At 52.4% G+C, this 16,191-nt stretch overlaps 1 protein-coding gene across 2 annotated transcripts in view; it reads right to left on the bottom strand.

Moving 5' to 3' along the window:
• Positions 1–6,576: 6,576 nt before the first annotated feature.
• MKLN1 (muskelin 1) overlaps positions 6,577–16,191 on the bottom strand; it is a 118,991-nt gene continuing 109,376 nt past the window's right edge. For both annotated transcript variants that reach the window (XM_077340349.1, XM_077340350.1), the window contains 6 exons: positions 14,136–14,283; positions 13,926–14,040; positions 13,587–13,726; positions 9,398–9,500; positions 7,440–7,494; positions 6,577–6,901 (listed from right to left, as the gene is read on the bottom strand). In XM_077340349.1, the coding sequence (XP_077196464.1) occupies positions 6,780–6,901; positions 7,440–7,494; positions 9,398–9,500; positions 13,587–13,726; positions 13,926–14,040; positions 14,136–14,283 (683 nt within the window). In that variant the 3' untranslated portion in view covers positions 6,577–6,779. The remainder of the gene's footprint in view (positions 6,902–7,439; positions 7,495–9,397; positions 9,501–13,586; positions 13,727–13,925; positions 14,041–14,135; positions 14,284–16,191) is intronic.

The raw sequence follows: 16,191 nt of genomic DNA, 5'->3' as shown, positions 1-16,191 counted from the left end.
TTTTGTGACATGGTAATGTTTGGGGGGGCATGAACGCTGTGCACAATCAAGCAAAATTACGGGATTTGCTTGTCAAATGGGCAAGCTCATATAGGTTATCCTGAACCTGAGGAATTGACGGTTGGGAATTAATTAGCTAGTATAAGCTAAAAGATTTGGGGGGGAGATATGTCGTCAACTTCTCTGCAGCCCTGGAAAACTGCAGAGCTCGGCCATCTCTGATCTCCATTCACCAAAAGGCCAAATTAAGGTCCAGAAGATGGGGGTATAGGGTAGGGTGCAAACAGGAAGGAGGTTAGGGACGCACCCACCCCAAACCAGCCGTGATTTCTGCAGGAGCATCCTTGTAGCCAGGACCAAAAAAGTTACGTGTTTTGTGGTAGGTAAAATTCAACAGCTTTCAGTGCCCTTTCATGATCAAAGAGCCAAACTACATCCTTACGGAGATCAAAGAACCAGTATGTCTGTCGGAATATCTGAAAAGTTCCCAACTTAACGTGAGTGGATAATTGGCTCATTGATTTGTATTCCCTAAAACAGCCTTTTTCAACCTTTGGATAGTGGAGAAACCCCTGAAGTATTTTTCAGGGACCTGCCCCTTCAGAGAAATGGGTGCAGAAATCAGATGCTGGAGCCAGCCAGTCAATCCATAGATTATAGAATCATAGAGCTGGAAGGGACCTCCTGGGTCATCTAGTCCAACCCCCTGCACCATGCAGGACACTCCCAACCCTATCGCTCATCCACTGTCCCCTACCACCCTCTTGAACCTTCACAGAATCAGCCTCTCCGTCAAATGGCTATCCAGCCTCTGTTTAAAAACCTCCAAAGATGGAGAACCCATCACCTCCCGAGGAAGCCTGGTCCACTGAGGAACCGCTCTAACAGTCAGGAACTTCTTCCGGATGTTTAGATGGAATTTAGAATCCTAGAATCATAGAGTTGGAAGGGACCTCCTGGGTCATCTAGTCCAACCCCCTGCACTGTGCAGGACTCTCCCAACCCTATCGCTCCTCCACTGTCACCTGCCACCCCCTTGAGCCTTCATAGAATCAGCCTGTCAGATGGCTTTCCAGCCTCACTTACCATTCCCGTTGCACAGAAACAATCTAGACCTGTAGAGGTGGACTCCAGTGATGCCTAGCGATGTCAGTGGCCATCTGAACTTCTGGGAAAGGCCGTGGAATCCCTGAGCAGCTCTTCCCCAGAACCCTGGTTGGGAATCCCGGCCCAAAATGTTTCTGTGGCCCAAAGATGGGTTTGTTGCAGGTCTCTTATTTGAAAGGGGGATCTGAGGATTCTCCCAATAATAAATACGCACAGGAGAACTCTGCACAAGGGTTCTAGCCCACTGGCAAAGCCCACACAGGCTTTGCTCTTGGGATTCCTGGTGGCTGCTCCCAGGGACCGGTTCAGTCTGGTGCTAAATGTAACCAGGAAGAACGGTGCCATGTAAATCTCAGCAAACTCTGGGTAGTGACTTTTGTTTATTAAGAGGAGGGAAGGAAGGAAGGAAGGAAGGAAGGAAGGAAGGAAGGAAGGAAGGAAGGAAGGAAGGAAGGAAGAACTTGAATTCTGAAAGGAAGGAAGGAAGGAAGGAAGGAAGGAAGGAAGGAAGGGAGAACTTGAATTCTGGTATGAAGGAAGGAAGGAAGGAAGGAAGGAAGGAAGGAAGGAGAACTTGAATTCTGAAAGGAAGGAAGGAAGGAAGGAAGGAAGGAAAATACTTCCTCTCTTCGTATATATGTTACAACATAATTCCACATTGCCCATTTCTCTCACGTCACTCCAGAATTCTCCTTCAGGGCTTCCACCCGTCCTGGGACCAAAGCGAGGAGGGAGAAAGCAGGAGAAAACCAGCTCTGCAGGTGGAGGCGGTGGGGGTGGGGGTGGGGGAGAACCTAAAAACAGCTGCAGCCTGGAAAGACGTGCAGAACTGCCGTCCTTGAGGCTCTGCACAAAGGGAGCTGTTCCGAGCATAGTCGAAGGCTGCCTTCCTCCCACTCCCAACCGGGCGACGGAAGGAGGATCGCTTCAGTTCCCTTTCGGTGGGCAAGACCGTGTCGCACGGCCCAGGAATGTCCCAGCACAGGGTCATGCAACCATGGAGGCTTCTGACCCACCGGGGTTTCTGCTTCAGTGGCTGCTTCATCCCACAGCAAGGGAGAGAGAAGCAACAGGGAGAAGGGGATGGAGGGCAACAGAACAGCGGCTGGGTGGATCTGGCCCTTAAGGTCCCCGCTGGGCTTGGCCATGGCAGGGGCCGAAATGTTTTGAGCCTGCCCAAACTTTGACCCAAATGCCTTCTTCTGCTCCGGCGGGTGTGCTGTCACTCGGCAGTCCGCACATGCACAAGCCGGCCTGGGGATTCTTGGCCAACAGCAGAGCGAGCAAGGGGCGTATAGTTCAGCCCCATTCCTCTGCTCTAAACCCAGTTTGGTCAACGGACTTCGACCACAGCTGGAGACCCACACAGAGCGCTTCCAGACAGGCCGGATACTGCTGTTTCGTAGACTCATAGGATGGGGAACAGCAATTTGCAGTCCCGGCTCTCAACATCTAGACATGGTCATAGAACCATAAAGTGGGAAGGGACCTGCTGGGTCATCTAGTCCAACCCCCTGCTCTATGCAGGACACTCACAACCCTCTCGCTCCTCCACTGTCACCTGCCACCCCCTTGAGCCTTCACAGAATCAGCCTCTCCGTCAGATGGATCTCCAGCCTATGTTTAAAAATCTCCAAAGATGGAGAACCCACCACCTCCCGAGGAAGCCTGTTCCACTGAGGAACCGTTCTAACTGTCAGGAACCTCATCCAGATGTTGAGACGGAATTTCTTTGGAATTAGTTTCATCCCATTCGTTCTGGTCTGTCCCTCTGGTCTGTCCACTCTGCTCCATCCTCCATATGGCACCCTTTTAAATACTTGGGAGTTGGTTCTCAGATTCCCTCTCAGTCGCCTCCTCTCCAGGCTAAACAGACCAAACTCCCCCAAACTCTCCTCCTACGTCTTGGTCTCCAAACCCCTCATCCTCTTTGTTGCCTTCCTTTGGACAGGCTCCAGTTTGTCTACATCCCTCTTCAACTGGGGTGCCCCAAACTGATAATTACTGGCTTTCGGGAGTCCCTGCCCCCTTCCCTCCAATGCAGCCAGAGGCCTTGTTGCTAGAGGAGAGCCCAGTAGCAGCACGAAGACCGATACCATTTGTGGCAGGGGAGGAGCTTTCTTGAGTCACTCCTCATTACTCCAAATATCATCTGAAGATTTGAGCAGGGACTCCTGAAAGCTTCTCCTCGGCCACCAATTTTGTTAGTCTTGAAGGTGCTCCCGGTCTCTCGCTCTTTTCTCCTGCTACAGACAAGACAATATGGCGACCCACCTTGGTCTGTCTCCATGGAAGGCACCACATTTAGCCACAGAGATCGGAAATCTGTCATCCCTGTGAAATAAGGACAGACGGACCAGCATTCCAGAGCTGCATCTGAAGAAGTGAGCAGACGTGAGCAGTGACTCACGCACGTTCTCACCCTGCCACAAATTTTGTTCGTCTTGAAGGTGCTTCTGGACTCTTGTGCCCTTTCCTGTGGCGACAGACAGACTAACACAGCGACCCATCATGGCTCGGTTTCATGCAGGTGTGGGGATCATGACTTCTGCAGCGACCATGTCATGTGTCAGGAGCTGTTTTTAGGCAGAGCCCTGGTTCGACAGGAACGTGCCGTCCTTCGACAGCTGCTGGGCCGAAACCCAAGCGCTGACACAATTTGGAAGGCAGCTAATAGATCTTCCCAAGAAGCACAACCGTTTGTCAACAGGCTGCCCCATTAGATCTGCATCAAACGCAGGGAAAACAGACAGCATCCGACTGAAATCCCTCCGGCGATTCTCCGATGCCAAAGGGGAGAGGGACAAAGGCTGAAGGTCTTACTCTTTTCGCTACCAAGAGCTCATTTTGACAAGTCCTGGAGAGCTCATTTCCTCTCCCCAAATAAGATTTGTGCCAGATGCATGGCTGGGGGCCCATGTTTTGTTGGCTGGGCTCAGATGAGTTTATTTGGTGGGGAGGGGCTCAGATTTGGACCGTGCAGATGAAGATGTTTCCCTTCCCTCCCCGACCTGGACAGCCCAAGCAATTCTGATCCCGTCAGATTTTGGATGCTAAACAAGGCTGACCCTGCCTAGTATTTGGATGGGCAACCTCCAAGGAACATGAGGGGTCATGAGGCAGAGGCAAGCAAAGGGAAACCACCTCCCGACAGTCCTCTCTCCTGGCTGTATCACACACATCACATGACAAATAATTAATAAATAACCCTCCCTTCCCTATTCTTTATGTTGATTCGTCCCTCCGTTCCTGTGAGGATCCCCAACTCCCCCTCCCTCCATGCCTTTTGTCCTACTCTTTCCCCCAAAACCTACGGTCAGCATTTCCCACAAAACCCCATTAGAGTGGAGCTCGTTGGTATAAATTTGCCTCTCTTCTTTTGCAATCATCACGAACCCTGTGACATCACAAAAGGTCAGCCAATGGCTGACCTTTTGTGATGTCACAGGGCTCGTGATGATTGCAAAAGGAGAGACACATTTCTTAAAATGAGGTTTGATCCATAGATTTAGCACCCACGTGCTTTTTAATTGTGAATTGTAGAGACAGGACCCTGGAGCAAGAGAAGATTCTGCCTCTGGCCTGAATGTCCAGATGCTCCGCATACATTCGACCATCGGAGGGTGTCACTCAAGAGACACGGTTCTAACAAAATGGCCACCCCTTTGGCTCCATTGTTCATGCTGGACTAGAAGGACCACTGGTCTGATCCAGCGGGGCTCTTCTGAGGTGCTTAGGAAGGCCTCAGCCTCCCTGCCATGAGGTTGGTCTTCCAGAGGAACTGATTGAGGCCACTATGTGAGACACGGTGCTGGACTAGATGGACCACTAGTCTGATCCAGCAGGGTTCTTCTGAGGTTCTTACGAAGGCCTCGGCCTCCCTGTTCTTGACTCCTGTTCTTGACTCTCCAGAGGAACTGGCTGGCCCCTGGGTGAGACAGGAGGCTGGACTGGATGGACCTCTGGTCTGATACAGGAAGGCTCTTCTGATGTTGATCTTCAGAAGCCCAACCCCAATCATGGCAGAGCGATCTTCCTGGCCAACATACGGCAGGCCACAGGAACTTAAATCCATTGGAATTCCTAGCTGTCACGTTCCTCCCCCCCCCCCCAATCCCTGTAACAGGGCTGCTCTATTAGGGGGGCAGGAGATAAGAAAAGCCGGAATGTGTGTCTGAGACGTCAACCCTGGAAGCTCCACTCATCCATGACCTGGAGCCATGTGGGGCTTTGCCCTGCCCATTTGAAGACTGCAGCAGGTCTATTCTGCTCAGGATGCAAACTGCTCCACTCCAGGGGGGGTGTTGTTGCAGGCCCCCACATCCTGGTAGAGACAATGGGGATCTCATTCCCCTCGCGAGAGGACAAATATCTCCTTCCTGAGGATGCTTCAGTCCTTCTTGCAAACCAAGACTGCCCCGCCAGCAAACCCGGGAGGGGACAAAGCCCAGTGGCAGCCCTGAGTTACATATAAGAATGACCAATGCCCTGAAGTTAAGCTAGGGTTGCCAGATTCCCATCCCCTGGGTTGAAGAGGGGTGTCCCCCGGTTTCAGGCACTCCTCTCCACTGCTGGCTGGTGGGGGAAGGGGGAATTACACACAAGCAAGATGCCAGAAATAAACACGACACCCCTACATCACCCAGAAGTGATGTAGCCACGCTTGTGATGTTGAGGGTTGACATTCTGTTTGGGGCAAAACTCAATGGTAACAAGCTCACTAACCATCCCCGTCTTACTTCCAGTTGATGTAAGTATGTTGCATTTATTTCTGGTTTCCCCCCGCCCCCTCCTGGTACGTTCACCCCCACACCCTGCTGGCTGGTCCAACAGACCTGGCCATCCTAAATCCACCCCCCTCCCTCCCGCCTACAGAGACTTCCTCAAACTTCAGTAGCTCTTCCGCCAGGTGGAAGGCTTCCGAGCGGACCGGCAGAAGAGAGGCCACAGTCCTTGGACACGATCCTCGTGAACAAGGCAACTGTATCTTGATTGGTGACTTCTCCCTGGGGCTTGCTGATAATCCCGTTTAGTAGCAATCCCTAAGATGCCCCCAGGGGGTGCTGGCTTCCCCAAACTGAGGCGGTCAGAAGGTTGCATGATATGCATGAGCCCCAACTGGTTCCCACACTGCCAGTTGCAATGCCCAGACCAGAGTCGACACACCGTAAACACAGAGAAAGAGACTCCTTGTGCACCTGCTGCCTGATTGCGGCAGTAGTGAAAAGCAAAGTGAAAATCAGAATGAAATTGCAGCAATGCTGAGGCATGGCGCCCCCCCCTCCCGCCCCCAACATTCACCACTGGTTCAACTGCACTCAGGTGGGAGGGGGGAAGACACTGCAAAGAATGAACATCTCAGATGAAGACGCGGTTCGGCTTCCTTCTTCTTCTTGAGGTTCGCCAACGTTTTAGAAACCGAGGTCAGAAAATATAGCTTCTGTTTTTGTTCCGTAAGAAGTACGTTCATTACTTTTTTTCCTGTTTTTATTAGCCTAATCCCATTTGGTATTCTCCATAAAGCCCCTTTTCAAAGCTGGGTGATTCTATTACTGCAGTCCACCAGTCACTCCAATCAATGCCCCAAAAACAGAACAAAAAAAAAAAAAAAGAAAAACAAAAACAAAACAAAAATTAAAAATACTGGAAGCAAAAGCGTCCGTGTGGCCCGGTCACAGCGTGATGAGGTCGACTAGATTGCCCTTGGGCGGCGTCATGTTGTCGGGAAAGAAGTTCACTAAGGTGTCGAAGAGCTGCGTTCGCTGGGCGTAGATGTGATCGACGTCCGAAAACCCTGGGGGGCGGGAGAAACGAGAGGCAAAGGGTGAGTCGGGACCAGATTTTGGGAGCTGTCGGCAGCTTTGCCAGTCGGCATCTCAGAAAGAGCCAGAAAAATTGACATGGGTCAAAACTTGGAATTAAAATACGGTTTGGAGGAGTTCGATGGAAGGCCTCTACGAAGACCCTGGCTACATGGGTGGCTCTTGGGGACCGATGGGATAGATTAGGGGTCCCCAATATGGTGACCTCTTGTGCGCCTCTTGTGGCACAGAGTGGTAAGGCAGCAGACATGCAGTCTGAAAGCTCTGCCCATGAGGCTGGGAGTTCGACCCCAGCAGCCGGCTCAAGGTTGACTCAGCCTTCCATCCTTCCGAGGTCGGTAAAATGAGGACCCAGCTTGCTGGGGGGTAAACGGTAATGACTAGGGAAGGCACTGGCAAACCACCCTGTATTGAGTCTGCCAAGAACAATATTCAAGAACTGCAAACGTTTCTGGGGATCTTAAGGGCATGGGCAAGGCAATTGTTCCTCCTGAACCAAAGCGTACTCACCCAGAGGGCTCAGGTCCGAGCCGGATTTGAAGAGGGCTGAAGCGAGCAGCTGAAACTAGGGGAGGAAAGAGAGATTAAAAATGCATTTCCCAGTATATCTCGAGAAAAGGAGTGGGTTTTTGGACAAACAACGGAGCCGCCTGGGGGGGTGGGGATATCCCTCCTAAACTTGAGCTTTTGATCTTTATTGGCAAGTAATTCCCAAGATCACCCGCGTGACTTTGTTCTGTTAGAGTCCCGGGGGTGGCCAACCACTGGCTCTCCAGATGTCCAGGGACTACAATTCCCAAGAAATGCAGCACTGGAAGGGGCTCGTGGGAATTGTAGTCCATGGACATCTAGAGAGCCACAGTTTGGTCATCCCTGTGTCAGAGCACGGGTATGCAACGTGGTTCCCCTGGGCACGATGGAGCTCACGAGCCCCTTTCCTGGTGCTTTCCAAGTGTTTTCAGGATATGGGTGTGGCCAGAAGGGGTTCCTGCCCAGCGGGGCTTTTGGTTCTCCACTGGTGATCACGCGGGCTATTTCCTTCCAAGCACCTGCCACTAAAAAACCCAGCTTCAATCATTCTCTTTCTCTCCTTTCTTCCAGCAGTTTGAAAAACTACTCCCTTTGTCCCCTTCATTTGGGCGTTGTGTGCCCACATCCCACAGTGGCCCTTTTGGGGTCGGCTCCACCTCCAGAAGTGGCCCTTTTGTGGTGGGGCCCACCACGCATTCCAGAGGCGCCCACCTGGGTTAGCCTGTTCCACTCAGATTATTCTTGCTGTCGTCCCGGCGTTTCACCAACAGATCTGAATGACCAGTGAGTCAGGAAAGGGGTACTGTAAAAGGTGTGCGGCATCTTCCCAGAATCATCGTGGCCAAAAAATAACCCTCAGGTCCTCCAAAGTGGTTGCATAAATGCAAATTCCATCTCGGTGCCAACCCTGAGTTGGCTTGCCTCTCGGACTAAATGAGATTTAGCGGTTCGACCTTCCTTGGCTTCCGAGGAAACCTGCTGAAATCAGCCAAATTCTAAGAGCTCAGCTACGCCGCACAGAGATGCATGCGCCTGGGACAAGGTCCCTTCAGGACATGCCCAGGTGATTCGGTGTCACTGCGTTCAGGCGTGCTGCGTGGATTGGCCGGGGGCACCACGTGGCTCTAAGGCAGGGGTCTCCAACACGGTTGCAGATTCTTTAAAAAAAGTTATTCAGCAGCTGTGGCTGCCGCAGCACAAGGATTTTCACTGATAATAATCTGCAGGAGCCATTTTGTGGCCGGCTCCCCCTCTGTTTTGTGGCTGTGAGCACCACTCTGTCAAATTCAAGGTTTTGGTTTTGATCTTCAAGGACATACACGGTCTAAGCCAGGGGTAGTCAAACTGCGGCCCTCCGGATGTCCATGGAGTACAATTCCCATGAGCCCCTGGCAGGGGCTCATGGGAATTGTAGTCCATGGACATCTGGAGGGCCGCAGTTACCTTTGGTCTAAGCCCTGCTTTCTGAGAGATCGCCTCTTCTAATACGCCCCAGAGTTTTACGGCAGTAAAATTCTCTGGGATGCTGCTGAAAGCAAACTGTGTGCAGAGGTATTCCCAAGGGCCCCGTCCGCTGAAGTAGCAGGAGCAACAATGCTCAGGTTGGTCTGAAGCAGAAGAATGAAGCTTGAATCCAGCGGCCCACAAGGCTGAGTCCTGGGCAGAAGGTTTCATGTGCACATGCGCTTCTTCAGGTCCATTAAGCCTGCATGCCCGTGAAAATTTGCACACAGACTTTGTCACTTTTTGTAAAGAGGTGCCCATGTATTGGGGAAGGGAGGGCACAAGACATCAACCAGTTTAACCAGGAACGAGCAACTGGGTCTACAGTGCTTTGGGATTTTCAGATGCACTGCTCAGGTCTTGTTTCTGTCAATGAGAAGATGAAATGTGCTAGGCCAAAGTTTCACATACACACACACACACACACAACTCACCTCTTTCGTCTCCTCTGGGTCCGAGTGATCGACGGTAACAAACAGATCGTTCTGCAGGTATTTCAGGGCACTTAGTGGATCCGTGTGGGCCTTCTCTTCAAACCTGCCGAAACACACACAAAAAATCCCAGCTTGAAGCAGAGGCTAATGGAGTCAGAACCTGCTGAGATGGAGAGGGGGAAGGATCTTGGGGTCACAGTGGACAGCTCAATGAAAGTGCCAACCCAGCGTGCTCCAGTGATGAAGAGTTGGTTTTTGAACCCTGCTTTTCAATGAAGGAGTCTCAAAGCAGCTTATGATTGCCTTCCCTTCCTCTCCCCACAGCTGACACCCTGTGAGGGAGGTGGGAGAGAACTGCTCTGCAAGCAGCTCTAGCAGATCAGGGACTAGATCAAGGTCACCCAGCTGGCTGCATGTGGAGGAGTGGGGGATTCAAACCCAGTTCTCCAGAGGAGAGGCTGCCACTCTTAAGCACTGCACCATGCTGGCTGACGGGCAGAAGGTTCAGGACAGACAAAAGGAGATTGATTTGCACAGAAGGTTAATTAAATGTGGGATTTGCTGCCAGAGGATGTAATGAAGCAACAAAAGAGGGAATAAAGTAACCCAACCTGTGTGCACAAGTTAGGAACCTAAAAGGCTGAGCAGTAGCAGAACAGATGTGAGTATAGAAAATTAAAATGCAAATATTTATTACAATACATGCGCAGATATAAAACTGAAAAACATCAACTTGTATCACGCACTATTGCACAAATCCAAAAGATTTTGACACATGGAAAAATGACCAAATAACCAAATGCATTTCGACCCCCCTTGAGGCTTTTTTCAGTCATCTAATATTTAAATGCAGTCGTGTGATGCAATAACGTGGACTGTAAGGAGGCAGACAATCTGAAATAGATAAAAATGTATGATGCAGAGCATTGCTATGCAATAAAAATCTATTAACTGTTTTTTAATATTGCTCTATGTATAAATATTTAGGAGGATGATTACTCACATGAATGGAGAGGTTCTGTACAATGTTCTGCACAATACGTTTTTTATCTATTTCGGATTGTTTACCACCTTACCGTCCCTGTTATTACATCACATGAGTGCATTTAAATATCAGACTGATGTATAGGAGAGTGAAATAATTTCTTAATTATTGTTCTGTAAAGAGAAGCTTTAGAGCTTCTTGTGGTGCAGAGTGGTAAGGCAGCAGACATGCAGTCTGAATGTTCTGCCCATGAGATTGGGAGTTCGATCCCAGCAGCCGGCTCAAGGTCGACTCAGCCTTCCATCCTTCTGAGGTCGGTAAAATGAGTACCCAGCTTGCTTGCCGGGGGGGTAAATGGTAATGACTGGGGAAGGCACTGGCAAACCACCCCGTATTGAGTCTGCCATGAAAACGCTGGAGGGCATCACCCCAAGGGTCAGACATGACTTGGTGCTTGCACAGGGGATACCTTTACCTTTACCTTTTTAAAGAGAAGCTTAGTGTACCAGACTATTTTTAAAGAAGGCCCAGAAAACTTATTCCTGTTCTTGACTGTATTTTGGGATGATACCGAGGCTGATACATTCTATTCCAAAGGCCAGAGACAGCTGTTTCTATCATGCCATTGTTTATGTTACCAGAGGATTGAGAAAGAATGGGAAATTGCCTTTTGTAACATTTTAATTTTCTATACTTGTACCTACTCTGCCGCTGCTCAACCTTAGAGGTTCCTAACTTGCCAGAGGATGAAGCAATGGATTAGAAAGCTCTGAAAGGGGATTAGACCGGTTCATGGAGGAGAGGACTTTAGGGGGCAACTTGCCATGGTAACTAAAGGGAAGCTCCACACTTATTTATTTATTTATTTATCATACTTCTATACCGCCCTTCCTGGAGGCTCAGGGCCTCTGGATCCCGGTGCCAGAAAGCAACATCAGGGGAAGGTCTCACCCTCCCTGCCCTGTGGCTGGCCCTGCAGAGGAACTGGCTGGCTCCTGGGGGAGACGGGAGGCTGGACTGGAGGGACCCTCCCTGGCCTGACCCAGCAGGGCTCTTCTGAGGCTCTTCTCAGGGGAAGGCCTCGGCCTCTCTGCCCTGTGGCTGGCCCTGAGGAGGAACTGGCTGGCCCCTGGGTGAGACGGGAGGCTGGACTGGAGGGACCCTCCCTGGCCTGACCCAGCAGGGCTCTTCTGAGGTTCTTCTCAGGGGAAGGCCTCGGCCTCTCTGCCCTCTGGCTGGCCCTGCAGAGGAACTGGCTGGCCCCTGGGTGAGACGGGAGGCTGGACTGGAGGGACCCTCCCTGGCCTGACCCAGCAGGGCTCTTTTGAGGCTCTTCTCAGGGGAAGGCCTCGGCCCCTCTGCCCTGTGGCTGGCCCTGAGGAGGAACTGGCTGGCCCCTGGGTGGGACGGGAGGCTGGACTGGAGGGACCCTCCCTGGCCTGACCCAGCAGGGCTCTTCTGGGGGTCTTCTCAGGGGAAGGCCTCGGCCTCTCTGCCCTGTGGCTGGCCCTGCAGAGGAACTGGCTGGCCCCTGGGGGAGACGGGAGGCTGGACTGGAGGGACCCTCCCTGGCCTGACCCAGCAGGGCTCTTCTGAGGGCCTTCTCAGGGGAAGGCCTCGGCCTCTCTGCCCTGTGGCTGGCCCTGCAGAGGAACTGGCTGGCCCCTGGGTGAGGCGGGAGGCTGGACTGGAGGGACCCTCCCTGGCCTGACCCAGCAGGGCTCTTCTGAGGGCCTTCTCAGGGGAAGGCCTCGGCCTCTCTGCTCTGTGGCTGGCCCTGCAGAGGAACTGGCTGGCCCCTGGGTGAGACGGGAGGCTGGACTGGAGGGACCCTCCCTGGCCTGACCCAGCAGGGCTCTTCTGAGGGCCTTCTCAGGGGAAGGCCTCGGCCTCTCTGCTCTGTGGCTGGCCCTGCAGAGGAACTGGCTGGCCCCTGGGTGAGACGGGAGGCTGGACTGGAGGGACCCTCCCTGGCCTGACCCAGCAGGGCTCTTCTGAGGCTCTTCTCAGGGGAAGGCTTCGGCCTCTCTGCCCTCTTGTTGGCCCTGCAGAGGAACTGGCTGGCCCCTGGGTGAGACGGGAGGCTGGACTGGAGGGACCCTCCCTGGCCTGACCCAGCAGGGCTCTTCTGAGGGTCTTCTCAGGGGAAGGCCTCGGCCTCTCTGCCCTGTGGCTGGCCCTGCAGAGGAACTGGCTGGCCCCTGGGTGACACGGGAGGCTGGACTGGAGGGGCCCTCCCTGGCCTGACCCAGCAGGGCTCTTCTGAGGTTCTCACTTAGTCGGGGGGGAGGGGGGGGTTCAAAACTCATTGCCAGCATTTCTATATTAAAATGCTCAAAGCCCCAAGCACGGGCTCTGCCTCCTCTCCTTCTCCTGCCGCAGGCGTGGGAACAAAGAGAGGAAAGAGGCTCATGTAGCCCAGGGGGGGTCTACTTTAAAGTTGCCTTGCAGAAAGCAAGGTCAGAGGGATCCGCTCCGGCTTTAATTTGTTCGAACCTACGAAAAGCCCCGGAGGCTGGCAGATCAAAAGGGAGCCTGCTTGAAATTCATTCCATCCAGCAGCGTCTGATCCTCAAAGTCACAAGCGCGGCCTCCGCTGAAATCAGTGCTATTCAGCATGTGCTGCAATTGGAGGGGGTGGGGGAAGATAAGGAATCCGGCCACGGATGATGAGGGGGGAGGAGGAGAGCCGATTTTTAGACTCATTATTCACTCAGGAGTCCCAACGCAGCTTACCTTTCCCTTCTGCTCCCCACAACAGACACCCTGCGAGGGAGGTGGGGCTGAGAGAGCTGCGAGAGAACTGCTCTGCAAAAACAGTTCTAACAGGACTGTGACTAGCCCAAGGTCACCCTGGATGGCTGCACGTGGAGGAGCAGGGAATTGAACCCAGTTCTCCAGGGTGGTGGTGGAGGAGGAAGAAGAGGAGGGAGAAGGAGAAGGAGAAGGAGGAGGAGAAGGAGAAGGAGAAGGAGAAGGAGAAGGAGGAGGAGGAGGAGGAGGAGGAGGAGGAGGAGGAGGAGGAGGAGGAGAAGGAGGAGGAGAAGGAGGAGAAGGAGGAGGAGGAGGAGGAGGAGAAGGAGGAGGAGAAGGAGAGAAGGAGAAGGAGGAGGAGAAGGAGGAGGAGGAGAAGGAGAAGGAGGAGGAGGAGAAGGAGGAGAAGGAGCAGCAGGTCCCTGCCGTCACCCGCAGTCCCGCCCATACCTGTGCTTCCTTATGAGGTACTTGCAGTGGCGCAGCAGGTATTCCTTGGACGGACGGCAGAGCTTCAGGGACCAGAAGTCATCCAGACGCATTTTTGGAGAACAGGATTTGCCGGGATTCCCGCCAAACAAATAATGAACCTTGAAAGAGGGAAAGGAGAACATCGGATCACGGTGCACAACCTGGTTCATTCCATTTTCGCTATTCGTTTCCGGGTTTTGGGTCCACTCTTCCCCAAAGGCCCAAAGGCACGATGCTGCAGTGCCAGGCCACCTTGACGCAATGTGGACGAGAAGGACCCATTGCAGGGAGTTCTCCCCTCCCCCCTGATGCGCATACCTTGTGCAACTCGTCGTATACGAGCTGGTGTGCGAAGCGTGGGCAGGGCTCCTCCTCCTGAAGGCTCTTGCTCGTGTTCTCTTTGGCCGCCTGGTCGTTCTTGTAGACACAAGACCTGCAAGGCGACACTGGGGTCAGGGCGGGTATCTCCCTTGTGAAGAGCAGACACACGTCCTCCTTTTTCCCCACAAAGGGAGCCCTGCTACCTACCAGCTGTTCCGCACGATGTCGTAAATCCAGAAGGAGTTCCGGACGTTCTCTTCCCTCTTCTCTTTGTCTTTGCTCAGTCCCGACAGCACGTGGATCTCGTTCAGTTCCGGATCGATGGTCGCTCGCTGGGTGAAGCCCGTCATTGGAACTGTGGGCCAGAGAAGCAGAAACACAAGTGCATTCATTTATCCCTTCACTGCATTTGGATCCTGCGCCTCCTCCAAGATGCTCAGGGCATCATGCACGGCTTTTGTCAGATCCCTGGCGACTTTCTCAGTGGACGCGTATTACCATATTAGCAAAAGCCCTTTACTGAAGCAGCGACATGAAACTCAAGGTTATTCTTGCTGAAAGTAAATTGATAGATGACACATCGATTCATATACTCCAAGGGTTCCCAGCCACGACGGACATAAACATGCCCCATTCCCAAGGAATATGTGGGCTCTTCCATCCCCACGAAAAGTGTGCAAACTAGCTTTGCGCCGATGCTAGGTGCATCCGATACTGTTCCAATCTCCACCTCCCAAGAGGAACGTAGCAACAGGCTACACAGCAGAGCAAGAAGAGCCAAACAATAAAGACACTTACAAATACCGAGACTTTCTCAGGCTTGCTTCCCCACCCCACGACCACACAATTCAATAACTCCACACTGACACCTGGCACCGACAGGTTACGATCCGCACCTTGGCAATATTTTACCAGTAACAATCTCAAATGACCGTGACAGGAGGCTGATGAATAGAAAGATCCTGACATTTTCATTCCCACAACAGCCTGCGAGGGAGACTATGCTGAGAGCGTGCGGGGTCGGCTAAGAAGAGTTTCAGGCTCCTCCCCTGCCACAAATGTTGATAGTTATTCAGGCCTAAGGTTAGCACCTGGACCTACCTACCTACCTTTCTTCCTTCCTTCTCTTCCCATCTCCTTCCCTCCCTCCTGCCCTCAGGCTACCCACCTGATTCTACCCAAAACATCTGATTAGCTGCTGTAGAAAATGGGATGCTGAAGTAGATGGGAGCCAAAGGTCACCATCCCTAGTAAGTTTGGTCAACCACACCGAAAGGTTTAGGAACTGCTAGCTTATCTAATGGGGAGGGAAGGCAGGCAGGCCACTAGATGGCAGAAAAGCCACAGAACCTAAAGGAACCGGATCCCTCAAGGAGCCCACCTCTCTTGGCGCTCCCGCTGGCTTCCCCAGCACCACCTGAGACCCACGGCCCCCACACAGCCTGCAGGGCTTTATGGCTCAGCTGGCACACGGCCAGCTGCTTCGCAGAAGCTTCATTTTTTACAGCCGCAATTGTTGCTGAAACTCCCCCAAGGGTGTTTTTCTTTTAAAAAGCAGGCATGCTTTGGAAAACTCAGTTGGTGAAAGGGCAAGCACTTGTGCGGAATTTAAAGAAATGGATCCTGCTCTTCTAAAACAGAGGTTGTCAGACTTTGGCACTCCAAATGTCCCTGGACTGCAGTTCCCATGAGCCCCTGCCAGCATGCACTAACAAGGGGTCATGGGAATTGTCTGGAGAGCCACGGTCTGGCCACCCCTGTTCTAGGGTGACCTAAGAAAAACGAGAAGCCAGGCATCTTGAATACCAGGCCTTGTTCCGTCACCAAAGAGGAGGTGGGCACAGCTGTCTGCCAGCTCTTCTCCAGGGTCTTACAACGATATAGGCTAGATATCAGGAAAAAAAATTCACAGTCAGAGCAGTTCAGCAGTGGAATAGGCTGCCTCAGGAGGTGGTGAGCTCCCCCTCACTGGCAGTCTTCAAGCAAAGGTTGGATACACATTTCTCTTGGATGCTTTAGGATGCTCTGGGCTGATCCTGCGTTGAGCAGGGGGTTGGACTAGATGGCCTGTATGGCCCCTTCCAACTCTATGATTCTATGATTCTATGGCCTGTATGGCCCCTTCCAACTCTAGGATTCTATGATTCTATGGCCTGTATGGCCCCTTCCAACTCTAGGATTCTATAATTCTATGGCCTGTGTGGCCCCTTCCAACTCTAGGATTCTATGATTCTATGGCCTGTATGGCCCCTTCCAACTCTAT

Source organism: Paroedura picta, chromosome 5 (assembly GCF_049243985.1).
Source record: "Paroedura picta isolate Pp20150507F chromosome 5, Ppicta_v3.0, whole genome shotgun sequence".
Classification (NCBI taxonomy): Eukaryota; Metazoa; Chordata; class Lepidosauria; order Squamata; family Gekkonidae; genus Paroedura; species Paroedura picta.
The sequence above is the reverse complement of the archived record's forward strand: the minus strand, read 5'-3'. Positions and strand labels throughout refer to the sequence as shown.